Source organism: Hyla sarda, chromosome 9 (assembly GCF_029499605.1).
Source record: "Hyla sarda isolate aHylSar1 chromosome 9, aHylSar1.hap1, whole genome shotgun sequence".
Taxonomy (NCBI): Eukaryota; Metazoa; Chordata; class Amphibia; order Anura; family Hylidae; genus Hyla; species Hyla sarda.
Genome location: NC_079197.1, coordinates 173,026,540 through 173,044,637, shown reverse-complemented (window position 1 = coordinate 173,044,637; position 18,098 = coordinate 173,026,540). Strand labels below are relative to the sequence as shown.

General features: G+C 46.4%; 1 protein-coding gene across 3 annotated transcripts in view; it reads right to left on the bottom strand.

The window, feature by feature from the left end:
* Nucleotides 1-18,098, bottom strand: part of LOC130291831 (butyrophilin subfamily 1 member A1-like) — a 45,182-nt gene that overhangs the window by 14,303 nt on the left and 12,781 nt on the right. For all 3 annotated transcript variants that reach the window (XM_056541145.1, XM_056541146.1, XM_056541147.1), the window contains exons 3-5: nucleotides 16,012-16,287; nucleotides 15,253-15,369; nucleotides 9,426-9,458 (exon numbers count right to left, since the gene is read on the bottom strand). In XM_056541145.1, coding sequence (XP_056397120.1) covers nucleotides 9,426-9,458; nucleotides 15,253-15,369; nucleotides 16,012-16,287 — 426 coding nt within the window. The remainder of the gene's footprint in view (nucleotides 1-9,425; nucleotides 9,459-15,252; nucleotides 15,370-16,011; nucleotides 16,288-18,098) is intronic.

Here is an 18,098-nt window from a genome sequence, read left to right as displayed (position 1 = left end):
AAAAATCTTAATCCTTCCTGTACTTTTTAGCTACTGAATACTACAGCGGAAATTCTTTTCTTTTTGAAACACAGAGCTCTCTGCTGACATCACGAGCACAGTGCTCTCTGCTGACATCTCTGTCCATTTTAGGAACTGTCCAGGGTAAAAGGAAATCCCCATAGCAAACATATCCTGTTCTGAATAGTTCCTAAAATGGACAGAGATGTCGGCAGAGAGCATTGTGCTCGTGATGTCAGCAGAGAGCTCTGTGTTTCAAAAAGAAAATAATTTTCGCTGTAGTATTCAGCAGCTAATAAGTACTGGAAGGATTAAGATTTTTTAATAGAAGTAATTTACAAATCTGTTTAACTTTCTGGCACCAGTTGATAAAAAAAAAAAAAAAAAAAAAAAAAAAAAGTTTTTCACCGGAGTACCCCTTTAAACAATACATAAAGATTACACGAAGGATTAGAGGAGTGATGGGAGTCACTGCGATGAATTGTAACCACACCGGTTAGACCAGACATCCAGGTTACACAATCCACTATCTAAGACGCAGCTGCAGGAGGCCTCGGCCTACGTTCTCCACCAGCTCTGGTCTTCACAGGTTCTGCGTAGGATCTTAGCTCTGCCCAATATGTGTCTTTTATATGATGTTTTATATTATTGGGCCCAGGAATGATAGTGCCTGACACCCAGTGATCGGCTTATTGTTGGAGGATCCTTAAAAAGTACCTGTCATGATCTTGTTAAATGTTATAATCCTCCCAGGTCACTGCCCCCATCATGATAAACCACCCCCCGCCTTTATTTTTATAATTTTTTTAGTTTTCTCCCTTGATATCGCTCTGTATTTTCTGCTCAGTCTCAGTCAGATTCACAGACTGGGAAGGGGCGTTCCCCAGCAGGCGTGACATCATCTGAAGCCATACAGGGGAGAACTTCCTCCCTCACTCTGCTACACACAGTCCAGAGCAGTTCAGTGTGAGATGAGCCATGATTGGCTAAGGCTGCACACACACACACCCCTCGGCACTCCAGACTGCATTTTCTGATTTTGGACTTCTGCCAGGCCAGTAGGAGTCCAAAGTCTGTGCAAGAGATGGGGGGGAAATGTGCTCTGGAAAAGTAGGGAGACACCTAGTGGCAGCTTTTTTAAACACAAATGAAACCTAAAAAAACTTCATTTTTTTTAAAACAAAGTACATTAGAAAGATTTTTTATTTACCATTAGGAGTGCAATAGCGAAAAAAAATTTAATGACAGTGCCCATTTAAAATAGGGATGTCCATAGGGTAGGAACCCTCACTAGGATATGTCTTACGTACTCTACTGTAAAGCAGTGGTTTCCAAACTGTAGACCTCCAGCTGGTGCAAAACTAAAACTCCCGGCATGCCCGGACAGCCGTTGGCTGTCCGGGCATGCCGGGAGTTTTAGTTTAGCAACAGCTGGAGGTTCGCAGTTTGGAGACCACCGCTGAAAAGGGATGAGACATAATAGCGTCCCCCGTTAAGATGTAGATATAGGTTAGCGGTGTAAACCAAGTGCTGCTACTTCCTGCAGGTGCTCGGCAATAACCGTCGAAAAAGAGGCGGCATCACATGACCATCTTCAGACTCTGTAGAGTCAGATATAAGATCAGGTACAGTAAATAGTTGTAGTACTACTTACTATAGCACCGTGATCATTAGTCCTTATCAATATAACATTAGTTATCCTGTACTGATCATGTGGTCAAATCATGACCGCAGCATCTAAAGGACCTGCGGGGGGCTCTGTTACTCCATGATCGACAGGTGTCCACGTAGGTCCCTAGACATGCTTAGTATGTGCCGGTATACAGCCGGGCTAGAGGCATAATAGACTGCACTACAGTAGTAATGCAGTGTATTATATGAGGGGATAAACTGATCGCAAGTGAAAGTCCCCTGGTATAGTGGTCCCCAACCCAATCCTTAAAGGGGTACTCCAGAGGAAAGAAAATGAATTTTAAATCAAATGGTGCCAGAAAGTTATACTGATTTGTAAAGGACTTCTATGTGAATTTCTTAATCCTTTCAGTACTTATCAGCTGCTGTATACTACAGAGGAAGTTGTGTAGTTCGTTCAAGTCTGACCACAGTGCTCTCTGCTGACACCTCTGTCCATGTTAGGAACTGTCCAGAGCAGGATAGGTTTGCTATGGGAATTTTCTCCTGCTCTGGATAGTCCCTGACATGGACAGAGGTGGCAGCAGAGAGCTGCACTATGGTCATACTGGAAAGAACTACACAACTTCCTCTGGAGCATACAGTAGCTGATAAGTACTGGAAGGATTAAAGGGGTACTCCGCTGCTCAGCGTTTGACGCCATGAGCTACCGGCACCGGCTCCAGTGTTCGGAACAGTTTGTTCCAAACGCTGAGCAGCGGAGTACCCCTTTAAGATTATTTAATAGAAGTAATTTACAAATCTGTATAATTTCTGGAGCCAGTTGATATGAAAAAAAAAATTTCTACTTAGGCACCCCTTTAAATGGAATCGGCGAACAATGCTTCTAACTAGGGATGAGCAAATCGAATCTGACGAATCCAAATTTGCACAAATTGCTTCATTAAACTCCATTTAGTGCTGTCCTGGCTCCAGGGGCCGGGCATCTAAAATGGCGGATCCATGGGGCAAGGAATCCTGGGAAGGCGGGAACAAGGGTTGGTGGGATGACACTGAATCACATGCAGTATGCAGTTTATCAGTAGCCAGTTACCCCTGAGATGTCACAGCCCTATACAGTGACCCCCCGACCTACGATGGCCCCAACTCTCAGAGGCCATTGCATGTTGAAGGCAGCACCAACATACGATGCTTTTGTATGTCGGGGCCATCGCATAAACGGCTATCCGGCAGTGCAGACTGCTTCAGCTACCACCGGATAGCCATTTAAGGTGCCCCTTGTGGTCCGCTGACGATCACTTACCTGTCCTTGGGGCTCCGGACCTTTCTCTTCAGGATCCCCTGCATCACTGTCGCTCTCCTTTGTCGTCATCACGTCGCTGCGCACGCCATCCCATCATCCAATAGGAGCGGCGTGCGCAGCAACTTGATGACGGCGATGAAGAGTGACGATCCTAGGCAGTAGAGACGGTCCGGAGTGGCGGGAACACCCCAGGGACGTGGTGACAGCGATGGAGGGCGATATCCAGGGCAGCGTTGACGGTCCAGAGCGGCGGGGACAGGTGAGAATACTTTTCATTGCACAGATCCCTCAACATATGATGGTTTCAACTAACAATGGTTCATTTGGAACAAAATACCATCGTATGTTGAGGGACCACTGTACAATCAGCAGCCATCTTGCGGCCAGTCACATCAGCATTCTATTACAGAGAGAGGGACAGAGAGCAGTGTGTGTTGCACAGAAAAGCTTTTTTTACAGCAGTGATTAACCTCAAGCCCAAATCCAGCCTAGAAGCACTGATAGGGAAGGGAGAGAAATTGAGAGAGAAAGTGCAATTTTGGGTGTAGTACACAGTGACTGTGTGCTGCAGCACTGGTGTGTACAACAACTGAAAATCTAGGAGCCAGCCAGTTAGGGTGAGCAGAGCACTAAAAGCATATTGTCCTCTACTAAGTGTAACCTGTGCGTACATCTAAGTAGTGTACTATTTTGTTCCTGTTAAAGTCTTAAGGGCCTAGATACTGTAAATGGCCAGGCAAAAGTACACACCCACTGGTGTTGTAGACAAATACTGTTTTAAGCGTAGTGGAGCGTATTGTACTCCCCTCATATACGCGCTAAGTATGTCAGGCAGAGAAGTACCAGGACGTGCACAGAGGAGTGGCAGAGGCCTAAATTCATCAGACAGAGGTTGCAGCAGAGTAGGGACAAGTGGCAGCAGGAGTCACAGCGAGAGGCCTGAGCTCCCGGTATCAGCCAGCGGTCATGTCTCGACCAGCAACCCATCTGCAGTCATTGATTGGTTAACACGGTCATCCACTTCATCACAAGTGACATCTTGAAACCCCAAGTCAACAGTCGGTGGGTTCCTCAGACACAACCCTCAGTTGGCATGGCCCGGGAGCAGTCCCTGTCCTCCCATTGCCTTTGTCCTATGCTGTTCCCTCTCCTAGAGAAGTATCTTATGCTGTGGGTTTAGCTCCACTATTTACTGAGGACGATCTAATAGAGGACAGTCAGAAGCTACTGGACAGCCAAGAAGGGGAGGAGACATGCGCTGCTTCCTACGCTAGGCGGGAAGTAGTGATGAGGAGGGTGACGTGGGAGGCGGTGTTGCCAGGGTTCAGGGTCCTGAAGCAGACACTGTTGAAGAACCTGAGGAGGACATCAGTTACGTGTAGACACTTGTTGATGAGGATGAAGCCGATCGCACTTGGGAGCCGGGTGCAGAAGGGGCTTCATCATCATCAGGAGAAGAAGGTTGCAGATTGCCTGTAAGGCAGCAGTTGAGCCAGCAAGGTGGTAGCACGGTTGGCGGTCAGCATGGTGGCAGAAGTGGAAATTCTGGAGCCAAACATTCCCGGGGGAGACCACCTGCTTTGCGGCAGCCTACCTTCCCGGGGGTTCCTGGAGTCGGCAGCAGTAGCAGTCAATTAGTGCAGACTGTAGGTGGGAAAATCAGCTACTCGGCGGTGTGGCAGTTTTTTATCAAGCATCCGGAGGATATTAACCTGGCCACATGCAAGATGTGCTGGCAGAAGGTGAAGCGTGGCCAGGATCCCAATGTTGGCACCACGGCCCTGCGTCAACATATGCAGCATCACCATAAAGCGGCCTGGGAGAACCGTGGCTGCGATGTAGTGGTCCAGCCTGCTGCATCACCCAGTGGCATGCCGCTCCCTGTTTCATCCAGCCAAGACTCCACCACCTCAGCCGAAGGGATCTGTGTGTCATACCCTCCTTCTGTCGCTCCAGATGCTCCTGCTCCTCCTACTTCGAGTTAGTCATTTCGCCAGCAATCCATCGGCAAAGCCATGTCCAAGAGACAACAGTATGCGCCCACTCATCCAACAGCACAGAAGCTGAATGTGCTCCTGTCCAAGTTGTTGGTGCTGCAGTCCCTCCCTTTTCAAGTCGTCATTTCTGTGTGAAAAAGGCAGTACCAGCCCTGCATAAGTTTGTGGAACAGAAGGTGGGCCAGTCTTTGAGCCTGTCGGTGTGTACCAAAGTGCACGGCAGTGCCGACATGTGGAGCTGTAACTACAGTCAGGGACAATACATGTCCTCTTTACGGCTCACTGGGTAAATGTGGTTCCTGCACAGCCACAAAAGCAACTTGGACAGGTCACGCCGCTTATGCCTCCACGCTCTCAGGCCATTGGTCCTGTGACAATGTGCGACTCCACCTCCTCATCCTCCACCGTGTCCTCAGCCTCCACTGCATGGACAAGTCTTAGTGCCCCTCCAGCATACCATGTGTGCAGGACACGGCAATGTCATGCTGTTCTTCACAGGGTTAGCCATGGCAAAAAGAGTCACACAGGGGAGGAACTGCTAAAAGTCATTCATCAAGAAATCGAATGATGGCTTACTCCACGAAAACTGGAAATGGGAACCATGGTGACTGACAATGGGAAGAACATCTTGTCTGCGCTGTGTCAAGGAAGGCTGAGACGTGCCCTGCATGGCACACATGTTCAATCTGATTGTCAAGCGGTTCCTGAAGTGTTCCCCCCATCTGCAAGACATCCGAATAATGGGAAGGAAACTTTGCATGCACTTCAGCCACTCGTACACCGCCAAGCACACCCTCCTTGAGCTGCAGCGTCAGAACGGTATCCCCCAACATAGTCTTATTTGTGATGTTTCCACACATTGGAATTCAACCCTCCATATGTTGGACCGACTATACGAACAGAGAAAAGCCATCACCGATTTCTTGATGATCCAAGCAGATAGGAGTACTCCCCTGTGTAACTTCAATGTGAACCAGTGGCAGCTCATACGTGACACCTGCCGTTTGCTCAGGCCCTTTGAGGAAGCCACATTATTAGTCAGTCGCCAGGATTACGGGATGAGCGACGTCATTCCACTGCTTCATCTACTACAACACGTGTTGGAAAGATGGCTGGTCAGGGCACTGGAGACGTGGCATCTACATCTCACGGCCACATGAGCCCTGTGGGGGCTGAACAGGAGGGGGAGTGGCACAGTGGAGCACAGTTTAGGTTTCACAAGATGGGCGGTTTTTCTAGTCATCTGACAGGAGAGGAGGAGCTTATGAGGTTATGAGGAAGACGAGACAGAGGGCCCAGACACACCATGGCAGTATGCAGTGGATATGGAGGCACAATGCATGCTCACTTGCTTGCGTAGTGACCGCCAAATTGTCACCTTATTGGACCTTTGCTACCTGCACAAAATGGGGGCCTTTTTTACACCCACTGAGAGGGAGGACAAATTGAACTACTACAGAGACAGCCAACGTAGTCAGTTGCCTATCTGCACCATTGTCCATCCACTCGCAGTCTGACTCGGGTGGCCCTCTGCACTCACCTTCCACTGCCATGGCTCCTGGGGAGGGGAGGGGTGGCAGGAGCAGTACCAGCTCCAACAGTAGCAGCCTGAGTCTACAGTCGCTGATGAGTAGCTTTCTTCAATCGCATAGTGAAGCAACTCATCAGCAGCAGGTAGACATGGAGAAGGACCTGAACCAGCACCTTGACATGCCCATGCCAACACACCTTGAAGATCCGCTGGACTTCTGGGCAGCCAAACTTGATTTGTGGCCGCAACTAGCAGAGTTTGCCCTGGAAAAGCTGTCCTGCCCGGCCAGTAGTGTGCCATCAGAGTGGGTGTTTAGTGCGGCCGGGGCCATAGTCACCCCAAGGAGAAATCCTCTATCCATGAAAAATGTGGAGAGACTGAGCTTTGTGAAGATGAATCAGGGATGGATGAGCCAGGATTTCCACCCACCAATCCCAGATGCCTCAGAGTAGATTGACCATGGTGCCACACCAACACTTCACAAATATGGATAGTGCCAAACAGATTTAAGGCGCTGCTCCCCAGTTACAAACATTCCTCGGCATCAGACCACAAGTATTGAGGATACGCATTAGCTAAACCTTAACTTTTCTTAGGATAAAATATATGGACCCGAACATTTTTTGAAATCAAACAAAAGGAAAGGTGTGCAAAAAACACCATGTGCCATCTACACCACCAAGTATTGATGTGATGCAAAGACCTCTAAAAGGTGGAAGGGAACAACGTATGGTCCATTGTAACCGGTGGGGGTAAAAACTTCCCCTGTAAGGCCCTACTCTCGCATTATTAATTTCCTTCTTGGCAAGTGTTAATCGCCCTAAAAAGAGCAGCCCCACACAGGAACCTCTCGCTATTTCCACCTACAAACACCTCAATTTCCCAGGGTTTTTAGGTGGAAATAGGGATTGGTTCCTGTGTGGGGCCGCCCTTTTTAAGACGAGTAACACTTTCCTCGAAAAGGTTCAAGGAAACAGCATATTATCCATTGTAGCAGGTGGGGGTAAAAAATTCCCCTGTAAGGCCCTACTCTCGCCCTATTAATATCCTTCTTGGCAAGTGTTACTCACCTCACCCTAAAAAGGGTAACCCCACACTGGAACCTCTCCCTATTTCCCCCTACAAACACTGCCATTTCCCAGGCTTTTTAGGTGGAAATAGGGAAAGGTTCCTGTGTGGGGCCGCCCTTTTTAGGGTGAGCAACACTTGCCAAGAAGGGTTAATACCCCGAAAGTAGGGCCTTACAGGGGAATTTTTTACCCCCACCTGCTACAATGGATAATATGCTGTTTCCTTGCACCTTTTCGAGGAAAGTGTTACTCGTCTTAAAAAGGGCGGCCCCACACAGGAACCAATCCCTATTTCCACCTAAAAACCCTGGGAAATGGCGGTGTTTGTAGGGGGAAATAGCGAGAGATTCCTGTTTGGGGCCACCCTTGTTAGGGCGAGTAACACTTGTCAAGAAGGGAATTAATAATGCGAGAGTAGGGCCTTACAGGGGAAGTTTTTACCCCCACCGGTTACAATGGACCATACGTTGTTCCCTTCCACCTTTTAGAGGTCTTTGCATCACATCAATACTTGGTGGTGTAGGTGGCACATGGTGTTTTTTGCACACCTTTCCTTTTGTTTGATTAAAAAAAAAAATTGGGTACATATATTTTATCCTAAGCATATTATTAAAAGTTAAGTTTTAGGTAACACTTTTACAAAAGACACCATTTTCTTCTGCCTATCTGCCTCAGCTGCTATTCTGATCCTGCCACCTGCCTGATGCCACACATCTGATGCCAAGTTTTCCTTTTTACACCCACCTTCATCACCGGGTACTGGTATTGCCACCCACCGCCCCACTATGTAACCGGGTCACGTTCAGAACTCCTGATGCTGCTGATGCCACCTCCAGACTGTCTCATTCTGCCACCATATGTTCTCCTCATGCTGATGCCATCGCCAGGCTGTCTCATTCAGCCACTATATGGTCTCCTCGTGCTTCCATCACCTCCAGGCTGTGTTATTTAGCAACTATATGGTCTCCTCATGCTTCCGCCACCTCCAGCCTGTGTCACTGTACCGCCATGTGGTCTCCTCATGCTGCTGGCACATTAAATAAAACTTTTTAGGTTCATCTATTTGAAATCATCAATTTAAATGTTGAAAAATATCTTTAATCTTCTCAATTGTGAGGCCTATGGTCTCCTCAGGCTGTTGCCACCTCCAGGCTGGGTCATTCAGCCACTATATGGTTTCCTCATGCTGCCACCACCTCCACGCTGTGTCATTCCATCACTATATGGTCTCCTCATACTGATGCCACCTCCATGCTCTGTCATTGTACCGCTGTACGACAGTGATTCTAATAGCGACGCCTCTGATCTGCATGTCATACTGATTAACAGTATTATTTCACTAACCCAGCACACTCCATATGCATGTTAGGACAAAGAAAAGTGTTGTACACCCCTATTGAGGCTCTCTGTAGGCCATAAATAGCTGTTTTTAATACAGATTAGCCGCAAATAAATTCGGACCAAACCACATTTTGTTTGAATATTCGGCCGAATTGAAATTTTTCAAAAAAATTCGCCCATCTCTACTTCTAACCTTGGTGTGAACGAGGCCTAAGCTGAATTTCTTTGACTGTTATCTTGATTTTGCATGTAAACAAGTGACACCATCCAAGACATTCCTCTCTGAGCACCTAACATTAGAGAAGTAGAGATCACATGGACTCCCACAAGGCTCACAAGGTGCTGTAGACTGACAGGAATCTGAGATAGTGAGGACTACGGGCGGAAGACACTGAGATAAGCAGCTCCAGCACTTATACGGTACAGTATATATAAGTCAATGGACTGAGTCACCAGGAACCAGAAGACCTTCTGTAGGTTACAATTCTACAACTCACAACACATTCAGATTTGGTGATGATACAACACAGGGATGTCTGAGGAGCACTTACCGATGAGAACTTCCTTCTCCTTCAGCAGCATCTCTGAAAGTACAAAATCAGACAGTATGGGGTGTAGAAGTTGGATACGCTAGAATGGTCGAATAGTTGACAATATGGAGGGGGCATCTGCCTTAAAGGGGTACTGCGGAGGAATACAATTTTTTCTCATCAACTGGTGCCAGAAGGTTAAACAGATTTGTAAATTACTTCTGTTAAAAAGTACCAGTACTTATCAGCTGTTCTTTTCTGTCTGACCACAATGCTCTCTGCTGACACCTCTGTCTGTCTCAGGATCTGTCCAGAGTAGGAGAGGTTTTTGCTCCTACTCTGGGCAGTTCCCGACATGAACAGAGGTGTCAGCAGAGAGCAATGTGGACAGACAGAAAAGAACAACTCAACTTCAGCAGCTGATAAGTACTGGAAGGGTTAATATTATTATATAGAAGTAATTTACAAATCTGTTTACCTTTCTGAAGCCAGTTGATATAAAAACATTTTTTTTTTACTGGAATACCCCTTTAAAGGGGTACTGCAGAAAGTATATGAAAAATTACAAAACTTTATTCCAAAATCAATTACAAAACCATACAGGACCCACCCAATTAAAACAACCCACCCTTAAAATCAACCCCCCAAACAAGACAGGGGACAGCTCATCTCTAGACTCTAGCACTCATAGAAAAATGCAATTATAACAAAATCATAAAAAGTAATATGGTCATATGTTATTACCTAAGGTGGTCATACTGAGTCTTACAAGACCGCTGTACCCCCGCCGCCGCCTCAACACGTGCTTCGTATTCTTCCTCAGGAGGACCTCCTGGTTGTAGGTTTATAGATTTATAAATTACTTCTATATAATGATATTAACCCTTCCAGTACTGATCAGCTGCTGAAGTTGAGTTGTTCTTTTCTGTCTGTCCACAGTGCTCTCTGCGGACACCTCTGTCCATGTCAGCAACTGTCCTGAGCATGAACAAATCCCCATAGCAAACTTCTCTTGCTCTGGACAGTTCCTGACATGGACAGAGGTGGCAGCAGAGAGCACTGTGGTCAGACTGGAAAGAACTACCCAACTTCCTCTGTAGTATACCGGAGCTGATAAGTATTGGAAGGATTAAGATTTTTATATAGAAGTTATTTACAAACCTGTATAACTTTCTGCCACCAAATGATTTGAAATCAATGCAAACATATAGGTAGGACAGGTTAAAATTTTTTCATAGACGTCACCCAGTTTTGTGCTCCTTGGTGGACACTGGGGTGGCAGCCCAGGTGAGTGCCAGGAGTTATGGTTCCCCCTAAGCTTCGGCGAAGGCCGGGACATTGATCCTGAACCCTTGCAGGCGCCTTTTGGCTCAGAGGGGAAGAAAAGTTGACACTTTATCTCTTTAGGCCAGGCTACTTTAAGTACTTAGTTGCCAACATATAAAAGCCCTGCCGCCTACACCACCCAGAAGCAGTGGCGGATCCAAGGGGGGGGGGGGGGTCAACGGGGCAATTTTGGACATTCCAAAGATGTCTCGGTTACCTCTCTGCGGCCCCGAATTAACTTTATAAACACAGGGGCTGCCGGAAGGTAGCGCACGGGTCCCATACATGTGCTCCTCCGGACTGGAGGAGTGGTGATCGGAGCAATGAAGTGGGGCAGTACACAGGCATACAGCCTTCAGCCATACACTGTATATGGCTGGAGGATGTATGTCTATGGGGCCACTGCCTACCTAATGTAGGGGAACTATGCTGCCAGCCTAATGTGGGGGAACTATGCTGCCAACCTAATGTGGGGGAACTATACTGCCTATGTAATATGGGGGAAACTATACTGCCAACCTAATGTGGGGGAACTACAGCCTAATGTTGGGGGAACTATACTGCCAACCTAATGTGGTGGAGCCATGCTGCCAACCTAATGTGGTGGAACTATACTGCCTACCTAATATGGGGGAAACTATACTGCCAACCTAATGTGGGGGAACTACAACCTAATGTCGGGGGAACTATACTGCCAACCTAATGTGGTGGAGCTATGCTGCCAACCTAATGTGATGGAACTATACTGCCAACCTTATGTGGGGGAACTATACTGCCAACCTAATGTGGGGGAACTATACTGCACCTAATGTGGGGGAACTGTGCTGCCAACCTAATGTGGGGAAACTATGCTGCCAAGCTAATGTGGGGGAACTATACTGCCAACCTAATGTGGGGGAACATACTGCCAACCTAATGTGGGGGAACTATACTGCCTTCCTAATGTGGGGGAACTGTACTGCCAACCTAATGTGGGGAAACTATGCTGCCTACATAATTTGGGGAACTATACTGCCAACCTAATGTGGGGGATCTATGCTGCCAACCAAATGTGGGGGAACTAGACTGCCTACCTAATGTGGAGAAACTATGCTGCCTACATAATGTGGTGGAACTATACTGCCTACCTAATGTGGGGAACTATGCTGCCAACCTAAGGTGGGAGAACTATACTGCCAACCTAATGTGGGGAAATTATGCTGCCTACCTAATGTGGGGAACTATTCTGCCTACCTAATGTGGGGAACTATGCTGCCAACCTAATGTGGGGGAACTATAATGCCTAACTAATGTGAGGGAACTATACTGTCTACCTAATGTGGGGGAACTATGCTGACAACCTAATGTGGGGGAAACTATACTGCCAACCTAATGTGGGGGAACTATGCTGCCAACCTAATCTGGGGGAACTATACTGCCAACCTAATGTGGGGAAACTATGCTGCCTACCTAATGTGGGGAACTATTCTGCCTACCTAATGTGGGGAACTATGCTGCCAACCTAATGTGGGGGAACTATAATGCCTAACTAATGTGAGGGAACTATACTGTCTACCTAATGTGGTGGAACTATACTGCCTACCTAATGTGGGGAACTATGCTGCCAACCTAATGTGGGAGAACTATACTGCCAACCTAATGTGGGAAAATTATGCTGCCTACCTAATGTGGGGAACTATTCTGCCTACCTAATGTGGGGAACTATGCTGCCAACCTAATGTGGGGGAACTATAATGCCTAACTAATGTGAGGGAACTATACTGTCTACCTAATGTGGTGGAGCTATGCTGCCAACCTAATGTGATGGAACTATACTGCCAACCTTATGTGGGGGAACTATACTGCCAACCTAATGTGGGGGAACTATACTGCACCTAATGTGGGGGAACTGTGCTGCCAACCTAATGTGGGGAAACTATGCTGCCAAGCTAATGTGGGGGAACTATACTGCCAACCTAATGTGGGGGAACATACTGCCAACCTAATGTGGGGGAACTATACTGCCTTCCTAATGTGGGGGAACTGTACTGCCAACCTAATGTGGGGAAACTATGCTGCCTACATAATTTGGGGAACTATACTGCCAACCTAATGTGGGGGATCTATGCTGCCAACCAAATGTGGGGGAACTAGACTGCCTACCTAATGTGGAGAAACTATGCTGCCTACATAATGTGGTGGAACTATACTGCCTACCTAATGTGGGGAACTATGCTGCCAACCTAAGGTGGGAGAACTATACTGCCAACCTAATGTGGGGAAATTATGCTGCCTACCTAATGTGGGGAACTATTCTGCCTACCTAATGTGGGGAACTATGCTGCCAACCTAATGTGGGGGAACTATAATGCCTAACTAATGTGAGGGAACTATACTGTCTACCTAATGTGGGGGAACTATGCTGACAACCTAATGTGGGGGAAACTATACTGCCAACCTAATCTGGGGGAACTATACTGCCAACCTAATGTGGGGAAACTATGCTGCCTACCTAATGTGGGGAACTATTCTGCCTACCTAATGTGGGGAACTATGCTGCCAACCTAATGTGGGGGAACTATACTGCACCTAATGTGGGGGAACTGTGCTGCCAACCTAATGTGGGGAAACTATGCTGCCAAGCTAATGTGGGGGAACTATACTGCCAACCTAATGTGGGGGAACATACTGCCAACCTAATGTGGGGGAACTATACTGCCTTCCTAATGTGGGGGAACTGTACTGCCAACCTAATGTGGGGAAACTATGCTGCCTACATAATTTGGGGAACTATACTGCCAACCTAATGTGGGGGATCTATGCTGCCAACCAAATGTGGGGGAACTAGACTGCCTACCTAATGTGGAGAAACTATGCTGCCTACATAATGTGGTGGAACTATACTGCCTACCTAATGTGGGGAACTATGCTGCCAACCTAAGGTGGGAGAACTATACTGCCAACCTAATGTGGGGAAATTATGCTGCCTACCTAATGTGGGGAACTATTCTGCCTACCTAATGTGGGGAACTATGCTGCCAACCTAATGTGGGGGAACTATAATGCATAACTAATGTGAGGGAACTATACTGTCTACCTAATGTGGGGGAACTATGCTGACAACCTAATGTGGGGGAAACTATACTGCCAACCTAATGTGGGGGAACTATGCTGCCAACCTAATCTGGGGGAACTATACTGCCAACCTAATGTGGGGAAACTATGCTGCCTACCTAATGTGGGGAACTATTCTGCCTACCTAATGTGGGGAACTATGCTGCCAACCTAATGTGGGGGAACTATAATGCCTAACTAATGTGAGGGAACTATACTGTCTACCTAATGTGGGGAACTATACTGTCTACCTAATGTGAGGGAACTATACTGTCTACCTAATGTGGGGAACTATACTGTCTACCTAATGTGGGGAATTATGCTGACAACCTAATGTGGGGGAAACTATACTGCCAACCTAATGTGGGGGAATTATGCTGCCAACCTAATGTGGGGGAACTATGCTGCATACTAAATGTGGGGGACTTATGCTGCGTAGTTGAAGGGGTAATCCACTGTCCCAGCGTTCAGAACATTTTATTTCCAACGCTGGGTTAGGGCTGCGGGGGTCGTGACGCCACTCCCCTTGTGACGTCTATGCAAGTTTATAGGAGGGGGCATGTCGACCACCACTCTAATAGTGCACCTCCCGAGACTAGATTCTGGATCCGCCCCTGCCTAGAAGTGCCCAAAAATGTTAGAGAAATTACCCAAACTTTCCATGTTTTGAGCAAGGTTTACATCATACAGATCGGCGCATTATTTAGGCACAGAATTGTGGGTCTATTTTGGAAGGGAACGGCTGTATTGTTTATATATTGTACACTGTAATAGAGGGGGGGGAGGGCTACTTAATTTTTTGCAGAGACCCCGGTTTTATCTTAAGACAGTGGTCTCCAAACTGTGGACCTCCAGCTGTTGCAAAACTACAACTGTCAGCATGCCCGGACAGCCAACGGCAGCTAGAGGTATACATTTTGGAGACCTACGTATTATGATTAAAGTGATTAGTTAAAAAATTGGTATATACAGCCATCTGCTATCTCTGCCCTTTCCCCCATACATATGCCTGCTCGGCTCAGCAGAGCATACATGTATTCTCTATTGGGAGCCGAGAAAGCTGCTGCTAAACTCACCATTCCTGCATTTCATGGCAAAATTAAACTAAATTTTGAATAAATAAAATCTCTGGGGGCGCTGTTACATTGGCCTCTATGGAAAGAATGGCATTCTGCAGTGGTGAAACTTGGTACTGCAACTAATGTATCAGAATTTTGGAGAGCATATTCTCCCAAAAAAAAAGTCCTAGTCGAAAGTCCTGAAGGTCTTTATGATATGTGATTATACAGTTCATTGACAATATGACCCTGGAGAGAGGAACATAACTATACAGGTAAAGGGGATCTTATAAGGGAGAACTAGGCATGTAAAGGGGAATCTTCCATTGTACTTTCTCATGAAAATTATTTTGTCTGTCTCCCTATATTACCTTTCCTCTTTTGTTTCGAGTACAGAAGCCAAGCCATCATGGCGGAAATAGCGATGGTGCACAAGAGGAGTAACCAGAAGACGATCGCCCAAGGCGAGGTGCGAGGAAATATGGCATCTGCGTGTAAAGTGATAGGAAAAAAGCAAAAAATAAGAAGAAAATGATGATAAAATAGGTTATTCTGAATCATTTATAGTTGTTTGTAAACCCCGCCCACAAGTATAAGACACACCTCCATAACATGAGCCACTGTGAATTAAAGGGGTACTCCGCCCTTAGACGTCTTATACCCTATACAAAGTATCTCCATGCCGGATGACTGGCGATGCGGGGCGAAGGCTTGTGACGTCACAGCAACGCCTCCTCAATGTAAGTCAACGGGAGGGAGGGAGCATCACGGCCGCCACACCCCCTCCCATAGACTTGCATTGAGGGGGCGTGGCCGTGACCATGATATCACGAGCCTCTGGCGCTGAACCCGACGCGCTAAACGAATGCCGGGTGCAGCAGGGACCCCCACGATCAGACATCTTATCCCCTATCGTTTGAATAAGGGATAAGATGTCTAGGGGGGGAGTATCCCTTTAAGGTAAGCAATGTAATAACCAGTATGGCCACCATTACAATTCCCCCATAAGTTGTCACCCAACATCTTGGATGGTCATTTTTTATCTGGGCATGCGCTCGGCTATCTGGGACAACCCCCAAGATAGATCTACCAAAGGCCGGACCGGTCCAACAAAAAAGGTTGGCACAAACCTGAGACAGTGACATATAAGCCGGTTTCCTTCCCGGTGACGTTGTGTCTCAGTCCACAGTAGACCGGTCCCTCTGAGGAGTCCTTCAGAACAATACGACCCTTCACCCGGATCAGCTCATTCTTGTCTACTTCGGTCTCTGGATCGGTGGCTTCAGGGACTCTGTTCTCCTTCTTCCAGAAGAATGTGGGTGTTGGAAACCAACCATCAGAGGAACAGGAGACAACCACGGCGCTGTCCTGAAGGGCAACAGATACAAGGGGTGGAGACCCTAAACCTAGGAGAAACAAATGGTTAATTCTCATTATTAAAGGTCTGACCAGCTACAGCCTCCGGTCTATATACTGATCTACTACATCCACCGGTCTATATACTGATCTACTACATCCACCAGTCTATATACTGATCTACTACACCCGACTACACCCACCAGTCTATATACAGATCTACTACATCCACCAGTCTATATACTGATCTACTACACCCACCAGTCTATATACTGATCTGTTACATCTACCAGTCTATATACTGATCTACTACATCCACCGGTCTATATACTGATCTACTACATCCACCAGTCTATATACTGATCTACTACATCCACCGGTCTATATATTGATCTACTACATCCACCAGTCTATTTACTGATCTACTACACCCACCAGTCTATATACTGATCTACTACACCCACCAGTCTATATACTGATCTACCACATCCACCAGTCTATATACAGATCTACTACATCCACCAGTCTATTTACTGATCTACTACACCCACCAGTCTATATACTGATCTACTACACCCACCAGTCTATATACTGATCTACCACATCCACCAGTCTATATACTGATCTACTACATCCACCAGTCTATATACTGATCTACTACATCCACCGGTCTATGTACTGATCTATTACATTCACCAGTCTATATACTGATCTACTACATCCACCAGTCTATATACTGATCTACTACACCCACCAGTCAATATACTGATCTACTACATCCACCAGTCTATATAAAGATCTACTCCATCTACCAGTCTATATACTGATCTACTACATCCACCAGTCTATATACTGATCTACTACACCCACCAGTCTATATACTGATCTATTACATCTACCAGTCTATATACTGATCTATTACATCCACCAGTCTATATACTGATCTACTACACCCACCAGTCTATATACTGATCTGTTACATCTACCAGTCTATATACTGATCTACTACATCCACCAGTCTATATACTGATCTACTACATCCACCAGTCTATATACTGATCTACCACATCCACCAGTCTATATACTGATCTACTACATCGACCAGTCTATATACAGATCTACTACATCAACCAGTCTATATACTGATCTATTACATCCACCAGTCTATATACTGATCTACTACATCCACCAGTCTATATACTGATCTACTACATCCACCAGTCTATATACTGATCTACTACATCCACCAGTCTATATACTGATCTACTACATTATATTTTAATAGTTTGGACATTTACGCACATGGCAATACCATGTATGTTTACCAAATTTTTGTTTACATTATTTTATTTTTTTTTAAATGGGAAAAGGGGGCATTCAAACTTTTATTAGGGAATCATTTTTTTACAATTCTTTTCACAATTTGTTAGTCCTCATATATATCTATTGTGTGCAATTTTTTCAATTGTATACACTGAACAATGTCCTGCCATAGTACACCATTAATTGTTATCGGCGCTCCATTGGTACAGGCTGCTGAGACGGCACAGAGGCAGGAGAGGGCCCATCCAGCCTTCTTCTAAACTAATAGGGACCTTAGACATCATGATCAGATTGCGATGCAGAGGTCATGATCACCACTTTTAGATCCCGCAATCGACTGATCGTGGGATCTGAAGAGAAATGGCTGACATTGGTGTGATCAACGATGTCTGGCATTAGCAGGGAGGTCCACTGTGTCCTCTAGGGGTCAAAGTTGGCCAAACCCACTGATTTCCAACCTAACCACCTAAGGTGTATGTTGGTCTCCTGACCATCCCCTGATACCAGATGTTGGGGGTGAGAAGGGTAGGGCATGCTG